Source organism: Eucalyptus grandis, chromosome 1 (genome assembly GCF_016545825.1).
Source record: "Eucalyptus grandis isolate ANBG69807.140 chromosome 1, ASM1654582v1, whole genome shotgun sequence".
NCBI lineage: Eukaryota > Viridiplantae > Streptophyta > Magnoliopsida > Myrtales > Myrtaceae > Eucalyptus > Eucalyptus grandis.
Genome location: NC_052612.1, coordinates 34563259 through 34587295, shown reverse-complemented (window position 1 = coordinate 34587295; position 24037 = coordinate 34563259). Strand labels below are relative to the sequence as shown.

The 24037-nt window shown below is 41.4% G+C and overlaps 3 protein-coding genes across 10 annotated transcripts; all 3 read left to right on the top strand.

Moving 5' to 3' along the window:
- The first annotated feature begins 1374 nt into the window (after positions 1-1374).
- LOC104434740 (vacuolar protein-sorting-associated protein 11 homolog) lies at positions 1375-6787 on the top strand. Its single transcript, XM_010047614.3, is given in 6 exon segments — positions 1375-1854; positions 2446-2619; positions 2706-2976; positions 2979-3028; positions 3111-4868; positions 5865-6787. Coding segments are annotated over 6 exon segments (2835 nt in total). The 5' UTR covers positions 1375-1632; the 3' UTR covers positions 6225-6787.
- A 4684-nt stretch (positions 6788-11471) lies between these two features.
- Positions 11472-14742, top strand: LOC104434716. 7 transcript variants are annotated; one of them, XM_039302330.1, is made up of 5 exons: positions 11505-11610; positions 11825-11856; positions 11947-12031; positions 13558-13750; positions 14269-14742. In XM_039302330.1, the coding sequence occupies exons 3-5, from the start codon at positions 11978-11980 to the stop codon at positions 14397-14399; spliced, it is 378 nt and encodes a 125-aa protein (XP_039158264.1). In that variant the 5' UTR covers positions 11505-11610; positions 11825-11856; positions 11947-11977; the 3' UTR covers positions 14400-14742. The 7 variants fall into 7 exon arrangements, with proteins under 7 accessions (XP_010045902.1, XP_010045910.1, XP_039158254.1 ...); XM_010047600.3 differs by lacking the exon at positions 11825-11856 and having other exon boundaries at positions 11472-11610; XM_010047608.3 differs by lacking the exon at positions 11825-11856 and having other exon boundaries at positions 11472-11628.
- Positions 14743-15961: 1219 nt separating this feature from the next.
- LOC104434701 (nuclear pore complex protein NUP133) lies at positions 15962-23805 on the top strand. Of its 2 annotated transcripts, none has more exons than XM_010047588.3 (8): positions 15962-16155; positions 17355-17479; positions 17566-19407; positions 19863-20584; positions 20653-20805; positions 21130-21460; positions 22083-22153; positions 22856-23805. In XM_010047588.3, the coding sequence occupies exons 1-8, from the start codon at positions 15995-15997 to the stop codon at positions 23396-23398; spliced, it is 3948 nt and encodes a 1315-aa protein (XP_010045890.2). In that variant the 5' UTR covers positions 15962-15994; the 3' UTR covers positions 23399-23805. The 2 variants fall into 2 exon arrangements, with proteins under 2 accessions (XP_010045890.2, XP_010045884.2); XM_010047582.3 differs by having other exon boundaries at positions 17563-19407.
- Positions 23806-24037: the final 232 nt, after the last annotated feature.

The following is a 24037-nucleotide window of genomic DNA, read 5'->3' as shown; positions in this document are numbered from 1 at the left end:
GACTCTCTTTTTCAAATAAGATAGCCTTTTCATCCGGGGCTCGAAAGCCAGATTGAGTGCACCAATTATTGAGAATCACGCCCATCGAATTCCGATCTCATCCAAATCGATGATTCTCCGTGTCGTCAAAGTCGCATGAGAGGTTGAATGACGTTCGTTCCCCGCTGCACCAGTGGCAACTTACCTTTTGAGCAAGTTGGGGCGGCCAATCTCCGAATTCTCGACCAAGAGGAAGACTCCCTTTCGAGTCAAGCAACGGTGGACGTCCCGTGACGGGCGTCGACCCGCTGACTAGGCGCAATTTCGACTTCACTTGCACGGCATGCGGCCTCGATCATTGGGTGTCTTCCCAGGTGCATCCAAGTTTTCCATGATCTTTCCATGATCGTTTCCTTATATAATTAACTGTAAAATCACCAATGATTGAGATGCCCCCTCTTATTTCCTTGACCTTCTCGAGGGGAAGGGACCGATTTGACTGAATGAAGAGAGGCGGATTCGTCCGTTTTAACGTGAATCCTGAGCTGGTACCAAGACTTCGAGGCACGATCCGGATAGCTTGACTTAGCGGTTGAAGAACGAATGTTGGGTGTGAGCGACTTTTTTTCCGGGTCATCCATCTGAGTTTTGACTCTTTTTTTTTTACCTGGTCCGTACGCAATAATTCCTTGAGCCTGCAGTTGTTTTTTTAAGATGGAAATACTATAACCGTCAAAATAGGTTATGCACTTATTTCAATAAATGGATTTAAAATGGTAAAATCCAAAAGATTTACAACTTATTTCAACCCGACCCACCTTAATAACTCTTCCTTCACTCTTTCTCGCCCTCACTCAACTTCACATTCGCTCACTCTTTGCTCTTACCTCAGTTTGAGAATGAGTTTTTCTAAATTAAATAAAATATGAAAATATTTTAGCAATATGAGTCAATTCGGATATATATTGGATATGAATTGGGTCGAATAAGGTCACTAAACATTATCACATGGAAAATGAGACAAAATAGGTTAAACAAATCAATTTGGATTAGACCAATTTTCGACCCGACCTGCCCACCCATTTGATGGGTTTAGGGAATACAAAGGCAATTAGCAAGTAAGCACAAGCTCGTTCATTTTGATGTCTAAGAACGAGTGAAATGGACCGAAGACCAAATTGAAATACTTGGGCAAACCATTCGAACCGTCCGTCGTAGCGCTCTTCGAATGGGATTTATGGCTAAATGGGCTCAGGTAATCGCGCGAGCCCATGAGTCCCGGCTCTCGAGAGCCCAAGGCCCATTCGGCCAGATCGCGCGGAACGACAGGTCGTTCTCGTTCAGTGCGGACCCCGCTCGGGAGCCCCTGAAACGACGCGTCGGAGAGCCCTCCAGAATCCCACCGAGGGAGAACAGAATCGCCCAGAATTTCATCTTCGCTCGCGAGCTGGCTGAATCCCTTCGCGACGGGGCCATCGATCTTCTAGAGAAAAGCTCTCGCGCGCTAGCACGGCGGAGGGAGGGCTGCCGCCGCAGCCGCCGCCGTCTCCAATGCGGAGATCTTCGTGCGCCGGATCGTGAGCTCGCGTAGGTTTTGAATTCGATTGGTTTTGGTTTTTTTATTCGGGGGCGCGAGATTGGGAGGGAGCGGCGATGTACCAGTGGAGGAAGTTCGAGTTCTTCGAGGAGAAGCTGGGAGGGAAATGCGCGATCCCGGAGGAGGTGGAAGGCGAGATCACGTGCAGCTCCAGCGGCCGCGGGAAGCTCGTGATCGGCTGCGACGACGGCGGGGTGAGCTTGCTCGATCGCGGCCTCAAGTTCAATTACGGCTTCCGGGCTCACTCCTCCTCCGTTCTCTTCCTACAGCAGCTCAAGGTTCGGCCGCCTCTCCCCCTCGCCTTCGCGATCGACTTCGTTAGCGAAGAGCGTATTGCGCGTTGAGTTATTTGAGGGATGAGCTTAATTCGTGTCTCCTCTGGAGTTGTGGCTGGTAATTCAGATGATTCGTTTACCTGCATCAATGTGGCCCACCGGTGGCTCATTGTTTTCTTCCCAAAATTATATCTTGGCGGTGCTCTTATCTGAGTTCTTCGATGAAATTCTCCTTATGTGTGGGGATATGCTTTGTAAGGATGGCATTGATTGCTTTCGTCTTAATTTGTCCGCCTAGTAAAGCGCATTTACTTTTTGGACAAAATTTTATGGTTTTCATGCCTATAATGTTTGTACCAGAGCTCAAAATTTCATTTCTGGTCCTAGAAATTACATGTAGACATGAGGATATGAGCATGTGCAGATTGGTTTTTATTTTCTTGTCTCCTGAGCTAGGCAGTTAGTTGCGTAAATTAGCTTCGGGATGGCAGAGATTGTAGAAAACGGGGGTTTGTAAGAGAGAATGCGGATTTGTTGCAAAATTTTAACTTCAGGGAGAAGTGATGTGTATATATTTTGTATGTTTATCCACAGCAACGCAATTTTCTGGTGACTGTCGGTGAAGACGAGCAATTATCTCCGCAGCAATCAGCTCTGTGCCTCAAGGTATATGACCTTGATAGGAGGCAGGAAGAGGGCTCCAGTACAGCCAGTCCTGATTGTATTGGAATTCTTCGAATATTCACAAACCACTTTCCTGAAGCGAAGGTAATATTTTTTATTTCTTATCTCCGCAGTCAACACCTAATTGGAGATAAGTTTCATGGTATTGAGAAGCTTTGGACGTGATGCAGATTACATCATTTTTGGTCTTTGAGGAAGCTCCTCCGATACTGCTCATAGCCATTGGCTTGGATAACGGTTGCATATACTGCATTAAAGGGGATATCGCGAGGGAGCGGATCACACGTTTCAAACTTCAGGTGGACAATGCTTTAGATAGAAGCCAGTCTTCTATAACTGGTCTGGAGTTCAGAGTTGATGGTCCAGTCCTTCAACTATTCGCAGTGACTCCGGCATCAGTGACCTTGTTCAACTTGCACAGTCAGCCTCCAGCCAGGCAAACACTGATCACATTGGCTGTAATGTCAACAGCATTACAATGAGTGACCGTTTGGTATATCTTCTTTGTGCTTTATGTTCTTTTCAATTGTTTAGCAGTAATTTCTTTGCCATGTGCTGAGTGTTTCACTTTTCAGGAGCTGATAATTGGTCGACCTGAGGCTGTTTACTTTTACGAAATTGATGGACGTGGCCCTTGTTGGGCTTTCGAAGGAGAGAAGAAGTTCCTAGGCTGGTTTCGTGGCTATCTTTTGTGTGTTATAGCTGATCAAAGGAGTGGCAGAAATACTTTCAACATTTATGACCTCAAGAATCGTTTGATAGCCCACAGCCTAGTGCTTAAAGAGGTCTCTCAGATGCTTTGTGAATGGGGTAATATAGTTCTCATACTAAATGATAAATCTGCACTTTGTATTGGAGAGAAGGATATGGAAAGCAAATTAGATATGCTTTTCAAGAAAAACCTATATACTGTAGCCATTAACCTTGTGCAGAGTCAACAAGCTGATGCTGCTGCAACTGCAGAAGTTTTAAGGAAATATGGGGATCATCTATATTCTAAGCAGGATTATGATGAGGCTATGGCACAGTATATTAACACAATCGGTCACCTTGAACCTTCATATGTGATACAGAAGTTTCTGGATGCTCAAAGAATCTACAACCTAACAAATTACTTGGAAAAGTTGCATGAGAAGGGGCTTGCATCTAAAGATCACACGACGCTTCTGTTGAACTGTTACACCAAATTAAAAGATGTCGAAAAGTTGAATGTGTTCATTAAAAGTGATGGGGAGCACAAATTTGATGTGGAAACTGCTATAAGGGTCTGTCGAGCTGCCAATTACCATGAGCATGCCATGTATGTTGCTAAGAAGGCAGGGAGGCATGAATGGTATCTAAAGATTTTGCTTGAAGACCTCGGGAGGTATGATGAGGCATTGCAATACATCTCGAGTCTTGAGCCCAGTCAAGCTGGTGTAACGGTCAAAGAATATGGTAAAATTCTCATAGAGCACAAACCAGTGGAAACCATAGAGATACTCATGAGGCTTTGCACGGAAGATGGAGAATCTATGAGAAGAGGAGCCTCTAATGGTGTATATCTACCTATGCTACCTTCTCCTGTAGATTTTCTCAACATATTTATCCACCATCCCCAGGCCCTCATGGAATTCCTTGAGAAGTACACAGACAAGGTTAAAGATTCGCCGGCACAAGTAGAAATACACAATACCCTTCTAGAGTTATACCTGTCCAATGACATGAATTTCCCATCAATATCACAAGCTGACAAGGATGGGGAGTTTGATACTAGAGCAAGACCAGCAGCAGCTGGAATTTCAAAAGTCGTGACTAATGGGAAACTGGTGTCAAATGACAAAGATATTAGCAAGGAATGTTTAGAAAGACGTGAAAAGGGGCTTCGCTTGCTTAAGGTTGCATGGCCAGTTGACATGGAACATCCACTTTATGATGTTGACCTTGCCATAATTCTATGTGAAATGAATGGATTCACACAAGGGCTTCTCTACATCTATGAGAAGATGAAACTTTATAAGGAGGTAATTGCTTGCTATATGCAGGCCCATGACCATGAGGGTTTGATAGCATGCTGTAAAAGGCTAGGGGATTCGGGTAGGGGAGGGGATCCGACTCTTTGGGCAGACCTCCTGAAATATTTTGGTGAGCTTGGTGAAGATTGCTCCAAAGAAGTAAAGGAAGTCCTGACTTACATAGAGAGGGATGACATATTACCTCCTATAATTGTTCTTCAGATGCTTTCTAAAAATCCTTGCCTCACTCTCTCCGTTATCAAGGACTATATTGCAAGAAAGCTTGAGCAGGAATCTAAACTCATTGAAGAAGATCGACGAGCTGTTGAGAAATATCAGGTTATGTCCCTTTTTGCTTATCCCCTTTTACGTGCTTAATATTTTTGTATCTTGACTAATATTTGCTCGATCATTTTAACAAGTGAAATTTTGATTTATCTCTGTCCCCTCCTCCAGTTAGGTTATGTAGTTCCTTGACATATTATTGCTAAAGAGGGATTGGTGTACTTATTTTACTTTAACATGTGAACTGATGGCTACCAGTACATGATTTTCCGTAGATGTTAACAAAATTGACATAATAACACACCACATCTTAATTTGGATATATTGAAAAGGAAGCCTTATTGGTGTTTTAAGACGTGGAGATTTTGCAGTTAATAGTTTTTTCTTGACTAATATTTGGAAAATTGAAACTTGTTGAAATGCTTTCCAAAGACAAAACATGAGTTTGCTCATTCTTGGCCTAATTACTGAAATGCTTTGATGTGAGTTAATAGTGGATCTTATCGACCGTTTAAGATGAACTGTTGATTAGAGGGAATGGCAAGATATAAGGACTGGTGGCTATAAGGCTGGAGAAAATTTAAGATTGTCAAACTTCAGAATTTCTAATTAATTAATGATAGAAGTGTGAAGCAGCTAGCAGTGGCAACCGTGATGTCCTCTGTAACTTTGCATCTTTGACAAATTTATAGTACATTTGATCGTGCAGTTGATAATCATCTCTTTCATCGCAATTGATGGAGATCTTAATGAATGGGTTGGTATATGGGCAACATTTACGCAGAAACACATTGGATTTGCGCAAGTGGGTGACACCCATATTATTTCCTGAAATATAATTAAATAATTCCTCCCAACCCCCCCCCCAAAAAAAAAAAAAAAAACTACGCAAGTGGACTTGTGGACTTGGCAACTCTTTTGATTTGTGTCACATACATGTTTTGCGCTTTTGAGGCTTGATAGATTTGGTGAAGTTTTAAATCAAAGTATGCTAGAACCATCTGGACTGACATTCTTTTTTTCTTTTTTTTTGGTTAAATGCCTCTGCAGGAAGATACACAGACTATGAGAAAAGAAATTGAGGATCTTAGAACAAATGCTAGAATTTTTCAGCTTAGCAAGTGCACAGCGTGCACATTTACGCTGGATCTCCCCGCTGTCCACTTTATGTGTATGCATTCATTCCATCAGCGTTGTCTTGGTGATAATGAAAAGGAATGCCCCGAGTGTGCACCCGAGTACCGGTCTGTACTGGAAATGAAGAGAAGTTTGGAGCAAAATGCCAAGGACCAAGATCTATTTTTCCAGCAGGTGAAGACATCAAAGGATGGGTTTTCCGTGATTGCCGAATACTTTGGAAAGGGGATAGTGAGCAAAACTAGCAACAAACAGACAGGTGCTCTTAGGTAGAGCAACACCTTCTACAGAAGTGGGCTGATGATTGACTTGTTGGGCCTTCATATTTTGCTCAATGCAATGCTAATCAAAGAATCTGATATCTGTTCAGAAAGATGTTCATATGTGTCAAGTTGAGGGTGGCATAGTTCCCCATTTGTCTTTGATTTGTGAGTGCTGACCTTTCTGATTGAGTCGCTCCAGCCGTAAGTTGATGGGAAGTTCATGTTGCCCTAGCTGTGCATAAAGGAGGAGAATGGCAGTGCTACAGTCTCTGGGTTCATTTGCCAATTTCATCGAGATTTGCTGGAGCTGGGGACATTTGGTTTTTAGTTACACATCTCAGTTTTGCAGATTCAATGTTTCCTGCATTTTCCATCTCATTTGAGCCTTGTGATTGTGAGTCGTGATCTATCTGCCCTAGTGTGCAAAAGGGGATATTGCATCACCTTTGTTAAGTTTTTATTTTTTGTTTACTTTTCTTGTAAGGTTTTATATGAATAATACAATGTGGTGGTTACCTACTAATGCTAATGCGATTCCGAGTGACGGGTGCTGCTCGAATCACCCTTCTTCTATTCTTTCCTGTACACCTGCATGAATTACGCAAGTTACCTCTTAACTTGAAATTAGCAGCATCTTGGGGAGAGAGTTTCGATGTTGGTTGTGCTTTCTTCTTGTCATATTTGAAGCTGATCGATTAAGGCAGATGGACTTTGATGGAACTATGCACCACCATTTCCTAGGGAAGGGAGGTCTCTGGTCCCATGAATGAAGGGCGATTCAGAGACCTGCTAAAGATGGGGGGCAAAATAATTTCATATGGTCCATCACGTGATTTATTGCCCTAATCATCTGGTCAGTTTTGTGGTTTGAGTCAGAGCTTAATTTCTATGTCATACCTAACATCTTGGATGGGAGCTCTGCTGAGATGGATGGAATTTGCCTCTTCATCAGCTGGTTGTGGTTGTTTCTTTCTTGTTGGGTGTTGGTAACTTGGAGAATGCTGTCATGGGGCCCTAAATTATCACCTCAGAAAGCATCGATGCACAGTAATCACGTACCTGTCTTATTCCATTGCTTCTATTGGAGAACAGGGAAGCTGCAGGAGAGGGCTAGTTGTCTCTGGTCAGTTTGGCATGGAATCAACAATTGAGGAGGGGGAATGTATCAGTGGTGGACGATACAGTATAAAGGCCAAATGCATGGATCGGATGAGCAGAAAAGGTGGAAGTGGTTCTGCAAGAGGACCACACCGTGTCTCCATTGTTCTCGAGTGGTACGAGACCCACGTGTTCTTAAAAAGATTGGAATAAGGAATAAGGACATGGTATGGTGTCTGCTTGGTCCTTGTCAAGAAAATCTCGAACTGAGTTGCTCTCCTCGTCCTCCTCCTCTTTCTACCTTAAAGAAAAGATTCTTGGATAAGGTGGGGCTTGTACCGCGTAACCATTGTCCATGTCTACGTGTGGTGGTGGTGGTGGTGGTGGTGGTGGTCCCAGACTCCCAGCAGTCGAGGAAAGGAAGGAAACAAACGCTGCACAGGTTCGCAAACACAGATTGCAATCAAGTTTGATTCGTTAACTCCGTCCAGTTACAATAATAAGAGAGGTGCTCGCGGCCATGAGTCAAGACTGAAAGGAAAACCAAAAGTAGGTGCGCGTGGAATGGGCCCTTGAGCTTGACGTTTGTACTGGTACCTGACTATTGAAACGAATAACCGATCGGAATACTAATGTGCAAAAAACAATCCACATGTTTTGGTCCCCCGTCAACGCCGTCCTCTCTCTTGGTCTTTGACGGTTTTCTTTCGTGGCCGATCTCTGCTCCCTCTCTTTAAGCTTGGTCGAATAGTTTGTAAGCCTTTTCTCGTCCATCGGCCGTGCCTTCACTTCCTTGAATGAATCGCTTGCAGCTTTGTTGAAGCCGTTCCTCGTTCTTATTTTAGTTTCTAGTCCCAGGTTTCTAAAGCTCCTTTACAAACTTCATTTGGAAAATAATAGAAAGACAAAAGGAACAACAATCGCATTGATTGACAATCAGCAACTTTGCATTTCAGAATGCAATCATCTCGGTCCAGAGGAAGTCGATGGCCTGGATACATCGAAGACTTTGCATGTTGTGATTCGGTGCGATGGCTTCTCGACTCTAGAGATTTCGAGGGAGTTGTGGCAGATGAAGGGTTTGTAAAAACGCTTCTGTAGACTGTACATTTGTTTAGAGGACACTAATAGGGAAATCATCGTGGGATCTTCTTACGTCTTCTATTTAAGTACTGAATAATAGTCATCGATGATGCAGAGTTGTTTTGTCAACGAGCCCAAGGAGATGAACAGTAAAACTCCCTTCGATTTAATTGGACTAATTGTCTTTTTCTTCTTCTTTTGACGCGACGCTTAGTGCAAGCTACACCGGTGTTACTTGTATTAAAAATTATAAAGAAAAATCATGTCTAATTGAATGGAGTTGATGGAGGGTATTAATTGACGTAGAGAGTTAGTGAGACAAAACTTACCTCGAAGGGATGGAGGTGCTGATATATACAGAGTCTAGCATGTTGGTTCCAAAAGACTACTCAGATATTAGGACTCGTTTGTTCTGCGAAAAATACATATTTTGAAAAAAATATAAAAATGGTTGGTTATATTATTTGAAATATTTAACTAATAAATAATTTATACCTAAATATTTTTATTTATTCATTTTTTGTAGATAGAATAAGTGATCATTTTTAGAAAATGATTTCAAAATCGTTCATTTTCGTAAAACAAAAAAAAAAATCCTAAATCTTTTGCACTAAGGTTAATCCAATCTCAAACCTTTCAAGTGTGACAATTTAATGTTAAACATTTTAATAAATTGTCAATTTAGTCTTTTCAATTAATATTGGGTGGATATCGCTGATATGCCGGTTCAATCAATACCAACCGTCCTATATAGCACGATTAGTGATGAGATGGATAACCTTTCAATTATTTTTAGGATTTTTATTGAGTTTTATTCTTTTCTTTTCCTCTTTTTACAAAGGGTTGGTGAGTTAAGGATTGATGACCCTCTCTACCCCTAGGCAAGGGTTGTGAGGCCCTTGCCAACGACGGATGAGTCTCATAGCTCTCAACAACCACAATAAAGGCTGCGATGTCTTTGTTGTTGCCTGCAATGGCCTAGGCAAGGATGTCATGACCCTTGCTAGATCTAGGGAGGGTCGTGACACATGCCCGGGGCCAATGGGAATCGCTAGGCCTCATCCGGTGGCTGGTGGAGGTTGCCAACCTAGTGTATGAAAATGAAAAGAAAAGAAATTATGAAAAAATTATCCACTTAGTGATATTTAATCAAAATTAGCCGGAATGACTAAATTGACAATTTGTCAATAACTTTTGGACTAAATTAGTATAATTAAAAATTGAATTGGCAGCAATACAATTGATTTAGAACCTTTCAGATCATTTCCCCTATTTAGAACGGTGAACCAAGTTACATACAGAGTGGTATTTGAGTTTAGTCAGGCATGGGATAAGTCTAGTTAGCAAAGCTGCCTTCCTCTAAGAATGACTCTTCTCAATCCCATTCGAGTGTCGTTCGGTTCGGCAGGGTTAGTGAAACAGCCCCAAAATGAAAGTGTTAAAAAAAGGCCTTCTATTATTGATTTGCAAATGTACATTCAAATGAATGAAAACATTGAAAAGTGCTGATGGTACGAAAAGATTATCGATGTTTCAACAAAATATCAAGAAGGTATTGACCCAAGGAAGATCATGGCCCCCCCATCAGATCACTTTAGTTGGTACAGGATCCTTTTTCCTTGCAAGGAGATTCCTTTTCGACTTACAAAATGACTAAAACGAAGGAGCGCATAAGCTTCAGGCATGTTAAGGGTGCATTTTATAACTTTGTCGAAAATAAGTATTTATATTGTTTTACTTTTTGGAATAAAAATATAATAGAAATACAATTAATAGTTCTTTTGTTCCTAATAACAAATAGATTTTGAACAGAAACAAGAAATAACACAAAAGTTACTTCTTACTTCCAGAAACAATTCAAGAAACAACAATTTTTTTCTTTTCTTTTTTTCCCCTTCTTTTCTTTTATTCCTTTTTTTTTCCTCACTTTTTGCCTTTAGCCGGCCATTGACCTTGGCGATGGCTAGTAACCGGCCAGACAAGGCCTCGCAACCTTGTCAAAACCTTGCTGGCTCCTAACATGGTCACCTCGAGCTTGTCAGTCACTAATGAGGTCGACCTCGCCAAGCCACCGCAAGGTTAGCGTCGCCCAACCAAGTAAGGCTGACCTCGTGATGGTTGTGCCAGACTTGGGCTCACCCAATATGGGCAAGTCAAGCCTTCCCCCAGGTGATGCCAAGCCTTGCCAAGGCTCCCCTGAGGTCGGCGGACGGCTAGAGAAAAGAAAATAAAAAGAAGAAAGAAAATAAAAAAAAAGTTATAAAATTTATTAAAAAATTTAAAAAATTAAGTCACAAAAATATTTTGGGTTGTACTAAATGCATTTTTATTCAAGGAATAAAAATTTTGTGTAGTTACTAAATGCTTTAAAATACTCAATAATTATTCCCGAGAAAAAAAACAAAAAAAAGTATTTTTGAACAAAAACTATTCTCGAAACTAGATAAATTACCAAACGCACCCTAAGCGATCTAAGTAAAACCATAATTAACATTTCCGAAATGCGTGACATGAATGATTCTTGAATTTCAGCCTAATATATAATATCGTCCTTGTACTTTTGATTTGCCTAGTGTGGTTTTTGAATTTTAGCTCGATATGCAACGTTGTCTTTGAAATTTTAATAAATTTAATGTAATTCTAAACATTTACATTTTCAATTCAATCCTTAAACTATATGAAAATATTTAATCGGAACTAAATTAAATATGCACAAAAAAGTTTAAGGACCACGTTTAATAAACTAAAAGTCAAGGATGATATCCCATATGAGAACAAAGCTAAAAAAATTATACTGAATAAATGAAGAATTCAGGAACGAGATTTCACATTATATTAATGTTTAGAGATCGATTTTATCCATTTCACATTATTGAAAATTTGAAAGTAGTTTGACCGGAGGAAAGCAGCTTTTATCCCCCCGAAAAAAGAAAAGAGAAGCGAACGAAAAACGGGTAACCCGAATTTTGTATGGCTCAGATTGAGCGGGCGCCAAAAAAACATAAGCGGGAGCGGGACCCATTCGCTCCATCAAAAGAGTCAAGGTAAGCCAAGCCAAGCCAAGCCAAGCCAAGCCGTTGAAATGGTACTTCACAGACTCCAACTCGCTCTTCTGCAACTTTTTCTTGGCTTTTCACTTCCTTCTTCGTTCACATCCCGACCCCCTCTCTCTCTCTCATGATCGGTTTCCCATCTCAGATGTAGAAAAATACCAGGTCAGCACGTTTTTCGCGGTAAAATACCATAAGCCCTTTTTCTCTTTCCACATGCTGGGGTCGCTAGGCCATAATCAATTGCGAGGAAATTGAAAAATCTGGATTGATTCGGGGATGGCAAGAAAAGGGTCGGTTCCTGATTACGCGTTTAGCTTAGAATCCTCTTAAAGCTCTGATTTTTATCGTTCTCGGGTTTGCTTGTTTGACTCTGAAGGCGTGCTGATTTCAAGACCGGTCCTTTCTGGGGTAATTGGCGTCGTTGAATTTTTTTTGCGGGTTTTCGTTTGGATGGAATTTTGATCTCGCTTTGCTCTGATTGTTGATTGGAAAGGGCAGCCCCTTTTTTTCTGGAGAAGCGAATTGAGATATGACCAAAGAAGTGCCGCCGGAGCCTCTCGATTTCTTCATTTGGACTGTTGAGGTATTCCAATTTCTTCCAGCTTGGATTGAGATGTTTCAGTCTGATTCTTCGTTTTTGTGTGATCCTGGGGGGAGGGTTTGAGTGATTCTTCGGTGGGCTGTCAAGTAGATTACTCAGAAATGAGATATTTATTGCAAATATCGCATGTGAACTCTTTAGACAATTCATTAACTTGAAGAGAGACATTAAGTTGTCAAAGATGTTCAGCCGATCGTAATGTAATCATGCGAGTGCACATGTATTTTAGTTGCCTTGGTCAGAAGGTAATGACAGAATGCGTGAAGAGTCTTGGAGGAGCTGTAATTGCAACTTCGTAATGACCTATGAGCCAGATCATCTTTGAATACTACTCTCCTAACCCTTCTGGTCACTTGTCATTTCCTTTTTGTGTCGAAAAGGTTATCAACCTGGAAGTTGAGTGATATACTAGTTCTTCTGTGATAAGAGTAAAGCCAAACTGTTCCTCTGCATATGATAGACTTTGGTCATTTGTCAATTCTTTGTGCATATCTCATACTCATTGATTGTTACGCGATTGATTGTTTGCTTCAGTCAAAGCTCCTTTCTTAAGGGTCTTCAATCAGAAATATAATGTTTAACTTGCTCTCCCCAGATATGATAATGTAATAGTTGGACACTGCCAGCTTCAACTTACATGAAGTCGTAAAGAATGGGCAAGTGCTTTAACTAAAATTTTGCTCTGCCATTTGGTTTTCCTAGATAGTTTCATCCTTCGTCAAATTCTTAGATCTCTTGCAAGAGCCTTAGGGGTCATTATGGAGTAGCATATTGGTCGCTCGAAATTCATTAGCCATGCATGTTCAACAGAATATCTTTAGACCAGCCATGTAGTTCATTGAAGCGGTGGAGTTTGGAAAACATTCGAAGGAAACATGAGGGCTCGTGTCATTTAGATACAGATGGAGTATCTGTGATTTTATTGGTGATAGTCCCATAACACTAGTCATTGGAGAGAGATCAATGGTGGGTTTTTTTAAATGAGGTGGCATATATATGAAGTGTTTATGTCAAGAATATGTAGTCATAGTTGCAATATGCTCGACCACATAAACTGGTGCATTTATGTGAGCATGTATGCATATGATGTTTAGCATCTCCATATGTGAAACTTAATGAAGCTAAGTAGTGGGCTCTCTTCAGCCATGCTGTATGAATACACAGACAATACATGGAAGGAACTAGAAGCATATTTTCTTGTTCTAATGGGGTGTTATGGACAATTATAAGAAGCAAAACTTGTACCGCTTTTAGAAGTTAATTGGGCAGTTAGCTTTGTAGCTGATTATGATGAGAAGATCTGACCCCAGCATCTTAACTGGTGACTAATGATGCTTTCTGCCCTACATGAAACATTTCTTTTCTTCTCGAAAAGTTTCTGCTTGAATTTGCTTTGTTAATTGAGTGGTTTTGTTAAGGGAAATTGGAACACCAATCTTATAGAAGCATTCCTCTGCATCCTCAGTGAGGTCATTACTAATTGTAAGCCATTCTAATTGTTTTGCCAGGATGTAGGTTTGTGGTTGGAAGAGATAAATTTGGGTGGCTACCGCCAAGTTTTCAAGGAAAATGGTGTCAATGGAGAATATCTTGAGAGCATGTCTATGTTCACGACTGAACAGATCCTCCGGTTTATTAGGCGGTGCCACATGAAATGGGGCGACTTCATCACATTATGTAAAGAGCTTCGTCGGATTAAGGGTCTCTCTCTCTCTCTCTCTCTCTCTCTCTCATGAACTCATGCACACTTGCACACACAGTCCACAGACATGACTCTTGACACAATTGTTTTTGCTGAGAAAGGTTAACTATGGTGAATTAGGAACAAGTTGCTGGCAATCTGCTTAGGAGATGATGCTTCTATAGTTTTTCTCTGCTAACTAACTATATTGTGTTTATGATTTCATTGTCAGTGCTCTCGCAATGGCATTCTTTGGCGCGTACATGTTTTTGAGATGCACTTTAGTTAATCTGTGCAGAAGATGATATTTTCTTGTTGTATAGCACTTAATAATTGTTAAATCTTGGATGCTGCCTCATTTTGCAACAATTTCTGTCACTTGTGCCTTGATCTTTCTGCTTATGGTCAAGGCATACTACATGACGATCTCTTTGCTCCATTGAAGATTTTGCATGTTTAATATTTTCACTTCTTCTCTAAATCTATTTTTAACTTGAGTTGGTGGTGCTGACTGCTGACAATTGAAACCATTTTCCAGTGGCGTGTCTAAAAGGGGAGCAGAAAGTGCGCCGGCCATGGTGGGCTCCTTCTTGCCTTTCAGTTTTCTTTGTCAGGGTGGCGAAACGGAACAGGCAGTCTCGGGTTGTTTCACTCAAGCTGGAACCGTGATGCAAGATCATCTAACTACTAAATACGTACCTTTTTTCCTTTTCCCTTTTCCAGATAAAGATCAAACAAGTAGGGATTGAGTATTTTCTTTCTTAAGGTTGTATGTATCATATCAAGGTGTTAAGTTTTTTGCCTTCAGTTCTTCCTCCAAGAACTGTCCCCTAGGTAGAACCTGCTCTATCTGTTTTCTTGCTGTCGTTCCTGTAATTGTATCGCTCTAGTTTGTGATAAAAAAGGATATAATGTCACATAAACGTACAGCCTCGCTGCTGAGTGAGTTGTGGATAAATTTTCCCTTAGAATGGCGCTCCACTTGTGCTGGCAGGGCCTCTTGTATTTCTTATGTTTGATGATGCTTTCTGTGGTGATGATTCGACTGTGTCTTTACAAGGAAAGAGTCGGACTCATTTTTAATTCGTGAAGATGGTGGCAGCAAAGGCGTGCATTGGGTCGATGCCGATCTTTAAAATTGGCTATGGAGACATTATCTAATGATAAACTTAACCGTTCTTACTGGACAATTTAGCGATTGAAGGGTTTAGTAGAGGCTGCATTGTTTGTCTTCCTTGTTTGTCACAGCTGAACTTGTGATGTACTGACTATGCTAACAATGGTACTGGTTTAGTTTGGATCTCCTTTTGAACTTGAATATCACTCTTGAGAAAACTAAATGATGATGAGTGCTGAATCTCGGGCGCCTTATGATGGATTTCTTAGCTGACCAGGTTGTTTGTTTTCTCGCGCTTGCTGCGCGCCGGACAAGTCTTTTCGCCCTGCAGGCAGACATGCTCATTATGCATGAGAAGGGAGGGGAAAAAAGCAATGAACCTGGATATAGATAGATCTAAGGTAATCCTACTGGTACTGCTAATACCATTGCTATATCACTAATGCAGTCTTTGGCCCATGGGTGATAGAGCTAGACTTCGCATGCACTTGAAATTTCCCGAGTTCCTTCTCGGCCTTTCATCTTGCTTGACCGAACAAAACTTGGTTCGGAGCCGTCCATGCTGCGCCATTCATCATTGTGCTCAGTGCAAGGTCCTCAGATGAGGAGGATTCTTGTTGGGGTTTACGTTACATCGATTATAGAAAAGGCAGATAGTCAGTTTTAAGTGTGTAAGGGAAGGTCTCACGTCTTGAATTAGCTTTTGAAGTAAGAGAAGCTCCAATCAACACTCTTATCAGAATCCATGGAACATATGAAAAATTTTATGAGTTGTCCCTAATCTTGCATTAAGGAAAATACAATATTGGACATTTTAATATACTTTTAGGGACTACATTGAATATGTATAATAAATTTAGAACCATATTGAATAAATCAAAAGTACAAGGACCATGTTGAAAACAATTAAAAATTCATATCATATTACTTATTGGGTCAAGACTTGGGCCATTTGTTTCATTATCTCTTTTTCAAACTCAGATCTAATAGACCCTCGGACGTAAGGCCTGCAATCTGGGCCGCCTAAAAAGCCCAGAATACTTCGTCTCGGCTTCTCCTTCTCCCTCCGACGAAAACCTTTTTAAACCCTAAGCCATTTCCCTCTCTTCCCTCCTCTCTCTCTCTCTCTCTCTCTCCGCGCAACGAGATGTTCTCGCCGGGGACGAAGAGACTGAGCTCGAGCTCGCGCGTTCGCGTCCAGAACGCCCCCGATTCGCCGCTGACTCCGGTCCCCGAGAACCAAGTCCCTCACCGGCCGGCCACCGGCACCCCGGCGCCGTGGGCTCCCCGCCTGTCCGTCCTCGCCAGGTGCGCTTCGCCCCCCGTTCGCGCCCGTTCTCGCCCTCTCTCCTCCTCTCTTTTCGAGCGCGCGTTTCGCGCTTGGAATATGCTTCTCTCCGGCTCGCAATCGCTGCGCGGGAGTGGGAATCCCGCGGTCATTTCCTCTCGTTTGCTTCAATTGACGAGGCTGGATGCAATTGGCCGGCGTGGAATTTCGTTTGCTGGAGTTGATCTGGAGTTGAAGTAGACCGGTTGCCCTAGTGTGCTGTCCAATGGCCTCTCCGTGAAGAAGTCCTGTTGCTTCCGGTGCATTTCCTTTTGTGGTTGCTTGCCGTGCCTAGGGTAGAGGTAGGAGCTAGGGATATCAGTGAATGGTTCGTACTTCTAAAGCTGTCGACTTGGAAGCTTCTGGAAGACAAGGCTAGAAGTTAGATGCAAACTGTTAGTTGCTCAGATCCCCTGGTTGAGCATGGAATATAGTTGGAGATGTTAGTGGATGGGATTGTTGAGCTGTCTCGGTATCGCTTGGCCTACTGACGCATCTGCTTAGCAAACTGTATTTCACTTGGAGTGACATTTCTTGGGTTTGAGTTCTGTACGCGTGTTTGGCCTGGCGCTCATCTGCATGCATTGGAATTTACGATTGTTTTTATTAAGATATATGAGTGTATTTATATTTTGTTTTTCCATCTTGCTTTTGGTGAACTCGGGACGGGTGATGGAATTTTAATGGTGAAGGCCTGAAGGTGCATTTCTGCCTTGAGATATTGGGCTTATGCCATTTATGTTCTGATGGTTGTAGTTTGCTCAAAGAATACAAACTAACCAATGAATGAGCTGTCAAATTTTAAGTACCTTATTTCATGCACAAAAGTTTGCTTGTTTGAGAGTGACTCAGGTTCTTTTTTTGATAGGCGGGAGCTACTTGTGTTCTTGTTTCTCATTCCTCATATTTCTGTTGATATCATCCTTGACACACAGTGACCTTGACACACAGTGAACTTACCTTAATACGAAAGATATCCACATATTGGAGGGCTAAGAATAGAGGACATAGAGACTCAAAAATGAAAACTTCCGTGTTAGCTTCAATGGAGACTCAGGCTATGACATTTATGGCTCTGAAAAACAAATTTTCTTGTCCAATTATATAAGTTGTCTCATCATTTCGTTGACTAATGCAGTAACATATTGTGGTAGATTAACATTTGGTTATTTGAACCCAGAATTCCAGCAGGGAACAAAGTCAACAAAAATGCTGAGGTTGATCCAACGAAACCTGTATTTGTTGGTGACTTCCCCCCAGCAGTGCGAGATGAACAAGCAAGTTTTTTGCAGAGTCGTCTTCCTGGTTTGTAAATGCCCTGATATGGAACATTCACCATGTAAATATTCATCAAATATGGTGGCAATAATTTTAATTTATTTCCGTAGCAGGTTATGTGCGAACATCTGGTGGGATAGACCATGCAACTTCCCTTACTTGGATTATCTGTCAAAATAAGATTTTCATCTGGAATTACTCGTCTCCTGCAACTGTTAAAAAGTGCATTGCTCTTAATATTCCTACTGTCATATCTGAAGTCGGAGATAAGAACAGAAAATTATATGATAGAACTGATTGGTTAGTCTGTGTTGTTAACTGGGATGGCACACATCACCAAAACAACAATGTCACACAACATTGCAACTCAGCTGGTATTGTCATGTGTAGCAAAAGAAGTCGAGCAGTTGTGTACTGGCCTGAGATCTTCTCTGACTGTGAAACTGATCCAATTATCAGTTTTGCTTCCTCTGATGAGCTGGATGTTTCTCCTGTTGATGACAAGGCCAGTCCAGATAGCCTGCAACAACATGGTGGGCTTGGAAATATTTCAGCTGGATATGGCATTTTCAACTCTTTAATCGCTACTTCTATTCCTGACAGCAAAAAAGAGTGTGTTGCCCTTGCATGTAGTTCCAGTGGTGAGCTTTGGCAGTTTCATTGTGGTCCATCTGTAATAAACCGGAAATTGATGTATAAGGAAATGGGCAGTTCTTTCTCGCAAGGCAGTGATATTGGCCACAGCACAAGCAGGAAGGTTGCTTTGAGGTCACTCAGTTGGCGTTCTCCTTCTGTTTCTTTGAAAAGATCTTCTCAACAATTCTTCCTGCTGACAGATCATGAAATACATTGCTTCAACCTTGGACTTGATTTGGAAGTCTCAAATCTCTGGTCTCAGGAAATTGTGGGGAATGATGGTGATGTGGGTATTAAGAAGGATTTGGCTGGTCAAAAGAGAATATGGCCTCTGGATTTGCAGGTAGATGATGGTGGAAAAGTGATCACTATACTTGTTGCAATTTTCTGTAAGGACAGGGTTAGTGGGTCAAGCTACACGCAGTATTCACTACTGACCATGCAATACAAGTCTGGGATAGATGTACCTTCTGGAGCCATGGAGCCATTGCAGGAACGGGTTTTGGAGAAGAAGGCTCCTCTTCAAGTGATAATCCCAAAAGCAAGAGTTGAAGATGATGACTTCTTATTTTCCATGAGGCTGCGGGTAGGGGGCAGGCCCTCAGGATCTGCAGTTATACTTTCTGGTGATGGAACAGCAACTGTCTCCCATTATTACAGGAACTCCACCCGGCTGTATCAATTTGACCTGCCTCATGATGCTGGAAAAGTATTGGATGCTTCAGTTCTTCCATCTACAGATGATTGTGAAGAAGGTGCATGGATTGTTTTAACTGAAAAGGCGGGAATGTGGGCAATACCTGAAAAGGCTGTTGTACTTGGTGGAGTAGAACCACCGGAGCGAAGTCTGTCACGGAAAGGGAGCTCAAATGAAGGATCTACAGAAGAAGAGAGAAGAAATCTTACCTTTGCTGGCAATGTTGCTCCAAGAAGAGCTAGTTCTGAGGCTTGGAATGCTGGGGATCGACAAAGAGCGGTAATGACCGGCATAGCACGTCGAACGGCTCAGGATGAAGAAGCAGAAGCCTTGCTTGGTCATCTTTTTAATGACTTCCTGATGTCTGGGAAAGTTGATGGCTCACTGGAGAAACTCCAAAATGCCGGGGCATTTGAAAGGGAGGGAGAGATGAATGTTTTTGTAAGAGCTAGCAAATGCATCGTTGATACCTTAGCTAAACACTGGACAACAACCAGAGGTGCTGAGATAGTGGCCATGGCAGTTGTCTCTACTCAACTTATGGATAAGCAGCAAAAGCATCTGAAGTTTCTCCAGTTTCTTGCTTTGTCCAAAAGCCACGATGAACTGTGTGCCAGACAGAGTATGTACATTTTTCTCCTGTCATTGCTGGGATACATGCTAGGATTGATTTTCTTCTTTGTTTCTTTCTTCTATTTTACTAACAGACAAAATGCTTTTGCTGAAGTATTCCTGTTGTGCCATGTCCTTTCTAGGATTCTTTAGCATTCGTGTCAGTTTTTGGGTTGTTGTAATAATATTTTGAGCTTTTTGGAGCTCACTAAATCGATGTTGCATTTTTACCCTTTTCTGGCCTAAATGATAAGAATATATTTATTATTGGTTTTTGTTTTGACATATCTTTTTTCTGTAGTATTTTATTGAACTGCAGGTATTAATCTTTTGTGCTTTAATGAATATCATCTTGAATCTGGATCACTATCATAAGATAGTATTGCAACTCATTCCTTTTAGACATGAATTGATTTTGATGTTATTGGTGGAGAGAATCGCCATGATGTATTTGTGTTTTTGCAGGAAATTCACTCCAGATTATTTTGGAACATGGCGAAAAGCTGGCTGGGATAATTCAACTGAGGGAACTGCAGAACAGGATCGGCCAGAACCGTTCTAGTGGAGTTGGCTCACCTTTTCCTGGATCAGAGAGTGATGCTTCAGGTGCTCTTTGGGATCTGATTCAATTGGTTGGGGACAGAGCCCGTAGAAATACTGTTCTTCTGATGGACAGAGACAATGCAGAAGTATTCTACAGTAGGGTTTCTGATCTTCAAGAAGTTTTTTATTGCTTGGAGAAACAACTAGACTTTTTGGTCAATGTAGATGTGCCACTTGAGATTCAGATCCGAAGAGCTTCTGAACTCTCAAATGCTTGTGTCACCATAGTTCGAACTGCCATACAATTCAGAAGTGAGTATCACTTGTGGTATCCACCACCAGAGGGCTTAACACCTTGGTATTGTGAGCCTGTGGTTCGTAATGGGTTGTGGGGCATTGCCTCGTGCGTGCTTCATCTGTTGAATGAAGCAACAAGAGTGGAATCCTCTGTAAAATCCGAAATCTTCACTCACCTACAGGTGATGACCGAAGTTCTACTTGAGGCTTATGCTGGGGCTATCACCGCAAAAGTTGAGCGTGGAGAAGAACAGAGAGGACTGTTACAGGAGTATTGGAGCAGGAGGGATACCCTTCTCGATTCTCTTTATGAACAAATGAAAAACTTAGCAGCAGCAAGGCACAAGGTTCAATCCTTACAGCTCCACTATTTCATTCAATCATTTGATTATTCACATTATGCTCACTTTTGCAGGACCTTAATGAGGGAAATGGACAGGAGAATGAGGAGAACTTTCAAAATCTCTCAGCGCAATTGCTGGGTGTAGCAAAAAGGCATGAAGGTTATAGGACTCTGTGGAGCATATGTCATGACCTCAATGACTTTGGCCTACTTAAAAATCTCATGGTAGGAAGTTATTATGTTGACTCAGCTTGAACTTAGCTCCAACTCAAGACATGAATATGCAGTCCACTTTTGGGTTTTGAGTCATTAATTTTAGATGCTTTTGCGTGCTTGTAATATTTAAATCCAGTTTTTCATAATAAGACGTGAATTTTGCTCATTGCCGTAGCTTGAAGTTCTTTAACAAAGATCTCCTGTTTTAAGTCTCCCAGTTTGTTCTGTGAGCTTCACCAGTCCTTGCTTGTCTTTTAAGCAACTAGCATTTTCAGTCCACATTCCCTTACCCAGCTAATTTTTCTGCTGGTTTCTTAATGATGCGCAATGCAGCGCGACAGCATGGGACCAAAAGGAGGGTTTAGTTATTTTGTCTTCGAACAACTATACGAGAAAAAGGAATTTGCAAAGCTTTTAAGACTTGGGGAAGAGTTTCCAGAAGAGTTGTCGATTTTTCTCCAGCAATATCGTGATCTCTGCTGGTTACATGAAGTTTTTCTTCATCGGTTCTCATCAGCTTCAGATACACTTCATGCATTAGGTCTTTCTCAAGATGAGGGTAATATTACAGTAGTGGAAGATGGGGTTGAACCAAGGGATTTGAATCTGACACTGTCCGATAGAAAACGTTTTCTGAATCTCTCAAAGATAGCTGCTTTAGCAGGTATTTTTTCTTTTTTTACTCGTTTACATTCAGGATAAATACTGTCCTATAATCTTCTTAAATCCTCAGAAACTGCCTGTCTCGTTCTCCATGTTTTATTTTATTGCTTCATTCCTTGTGTTTTACTTCCCTTATGCTGTCGTCCTTCGAAGTTTTTCTTTGATGTTGATTTTGTCAACAGTTATAACTTACTTGACTGAAACAATTAAGAAAATAGGTGCACTTTGCCTGATTCTGTGGATTTTACGTTTTTAGATGACTTCATCGATTGGCTTTGAGTGCCATGATCGGATGCCAAAATATGATATTTCTTACCTGTATGTCTGCCTTTCAAGTGTAGATTCTTAATGGATATTAGTGATTAATAAGTTAAAAGTTCGATGGCATATATAACTTCTATTTGTATTAATGTCCAATATTGTTTGCATAGTGCTGGTTTTTTATGTCAATCCAATGAGAGGTCTTTGACTTTGTTTCTGAGATCTGGTTTAAGCATAGTCAAACTTTAGATCATATCTGGTCACTGCAGTTCATTTAATCTTTCTTCATCAGCATGACAGTAATATTGCGGAACTGCTCACTAGATTGGTGTCCTTGTTGTCTTTATTTTTGCAAACCACAGGTGGTAATGATCCTGATGCTGAGATAAAGATAAAACGCATCGAGGCTGATTTGAGAATTCTGAAGTTGCAGGTTTGCATTACTCCTATTTGTTGTAAAAAAAGAAAAGTTGGTCATTATGCTTTCTTTAAAAACTTATCTGCATAGGTCAATTCTGGGCAATTTCGAATGTATGTAGTCTGCACAATTCTTTTCACTAGGCAACTTGATTGCAACTACAATTCCATGCTGAGAATGCTTGTTGAGTTTATACTGTGGCAGCAGATGCCGCAAACCCTAAATAGTGTAGTCTATAATCCAATGTTCGTTTTGCATTTGGGTTTTACAAACTTGGCCAGTATTATCACTGTAAATGAGGATCTTTCCATTGCAGTTATTGAAACCATTTGGCTTCCATTTAGTGGTCTAAGCTGGAGTTAGACAATTGTATAGATAGCTCAGAGGATGCATTACCAATTTTTTTTTTTTGGGGGCGTCATTCACCTAGTTCTGATAGCTGGCGGATTTGCAAAATAAATCTGGTCTTGTATTAGCCCATAATTCACTTATTGGTCCGTTCACTTCACTGTAAGGAGTGATCTGCTCCTGAATTGGGTAGAAAGTTGTGCTTAGGTTATCCAACGTGATCATTTGGCAGATCATTTCCGCAGCTCTTTATTATTGAGCCATGGGGAAATCTATCCATGTATGAATTATTCATATTTACCTTTGGTGATATGAGATGTAATGCTTGTGCATGTGTCTGCAAGTTCTTCTAATCACTAGAACTTGCAGGAAGAGATAATGGACCTCGATATTGAAGCGAAGCAAAACATAGGGCAGCAGCTTCTCCCCCCTGATGATCTGATCAAGTGGTGCCTTAAAAGTGGTAGCCCGGAGCTCATCCTGCGTTCTTTTGATATATTTGCATGGACCAGCTCCTCTTTTCGTAGGTTTCACAAAAGCCTTTTGGAAGAGTGCTGGAAAAGTGCGGCCGATCAGGACGACTGGGGGAAACTTCATCAAGCATCAACCATTGAAGGCTGGAGCGATGAAGAGACATTGCGGGTCCTTAGAGATACCATGCTTTTCCAGGCTTCGAGCCGCTGTTACGGGCCCGAAGCAGAAACTTTTGAAGAAGGGTTTGAGGAAGTGCTGCCATTGAGGCAAGAAAATATGGAGCCATCCGTTCTAAAGGAGTCGGGGTCTTCTGTGGAAGCAATATTGATGCAGCACAAGTACTTTCCAGATGCAGGAAAACTTATGCTGATGGCAATTGAGTTGGGCAGTGTTCGGAGCCGTACCAACTGTGAAGAGGGTCCTTTGCCCATGGAATGATAACTCCGAGACAGAATGATATAACTTGTCCTGCTTATATCCTTGTACATTGTAAGAGTCTCGTGTTCTCATGGCATGATCATCTAGGCATCCGTCTTTGTTTTTCGTGGGGGGTGTTGAAGCAGATGTGGGGTGACTTAACCTCTAATGATCATAGGCGAGAATTTTCTCGAAAGCCAAGGGATAGTCCGAGAAGAGTGCTTGGAAGAAGAGACGTTGAGCTTAGCAGATGCATCGTGTGATTATAGCAGACTGCAGTGGAATGAAAAATCTGCACCGCGATCTTGTACAAACAAGGAGAAAAGAATGTGAATTCTACCTATGCCACTTCCATGTTTACCCATCTTTTCACCTCTTTACGTTTTGTTTTTTGTTTTTTCAATTTTAAAGTATGGCAAGTTGCATGATCTCTTAGAAAGTTTCCGTCTAGTTCATTCAGTTTGCAGTCTCATCTCAGGTTCTTGGGCAATCGGCCGGGCATTTGCCCTATACACAACAGAGTTTCATTTCCTAGATTTGGTCAGATATGTGATTTGCAATTACAAGCATGAAATAAAATAAGATAAGCTTAAAGCATGTAATATTTTGGTGAAAACTGGTTGCATGGTTGTGTTACTTTTATGAGTTACTTTACAGTAC

Excerpts from the sequence above, each read along its gene's own strand:
- LOC104434716 (XM_010047600.3), top strand. The coding sequence starts at position 11,978 with ATGACCAAAGAAGTGCCGCCGGAGCCTCTCGATTTCTTCATTTGGACT. Across the intron at positions 12,032-13,557 it reads TCTTCATTTGGACTGTTGAG|GATGTAGGTTTGTGGTTGGA; the intron begins GTATTCCAATTT and ends TTGTTTTGCCAG. Across the intron at positions 13,751-14,268 it reads AGAGCTTCGTCGGATTAAGG|TGGCGTGTCTAAAAGGGGAG; the intron begins GTCTCTCTCTCT and ends ACCATTTTCCAG.
- LOC104434701 (XM_010047582.3), top strand. The coding sequence starts at position 15,995 with ATGTTCTCGCCGGGGACGAAGAGACTGAGCTCGAGCTCGCGCGTTCGC. Across the intron at positions 17,480-17,562 it reads TTTGCAGAGTCGTCTTCCTG|CAGGTTATGTGCGAACATCT; the intron begins GTTTGTAAATGC and ends TTATTTCCGTAG. Across the intron at positions 22,154-22,855 it reads TGAGAATTCTGAAGTTGCAG|GAAGAGATAATGGACCTCGA; the intron begins GTTTGCATTACT and ends TAGAACTTGCAG.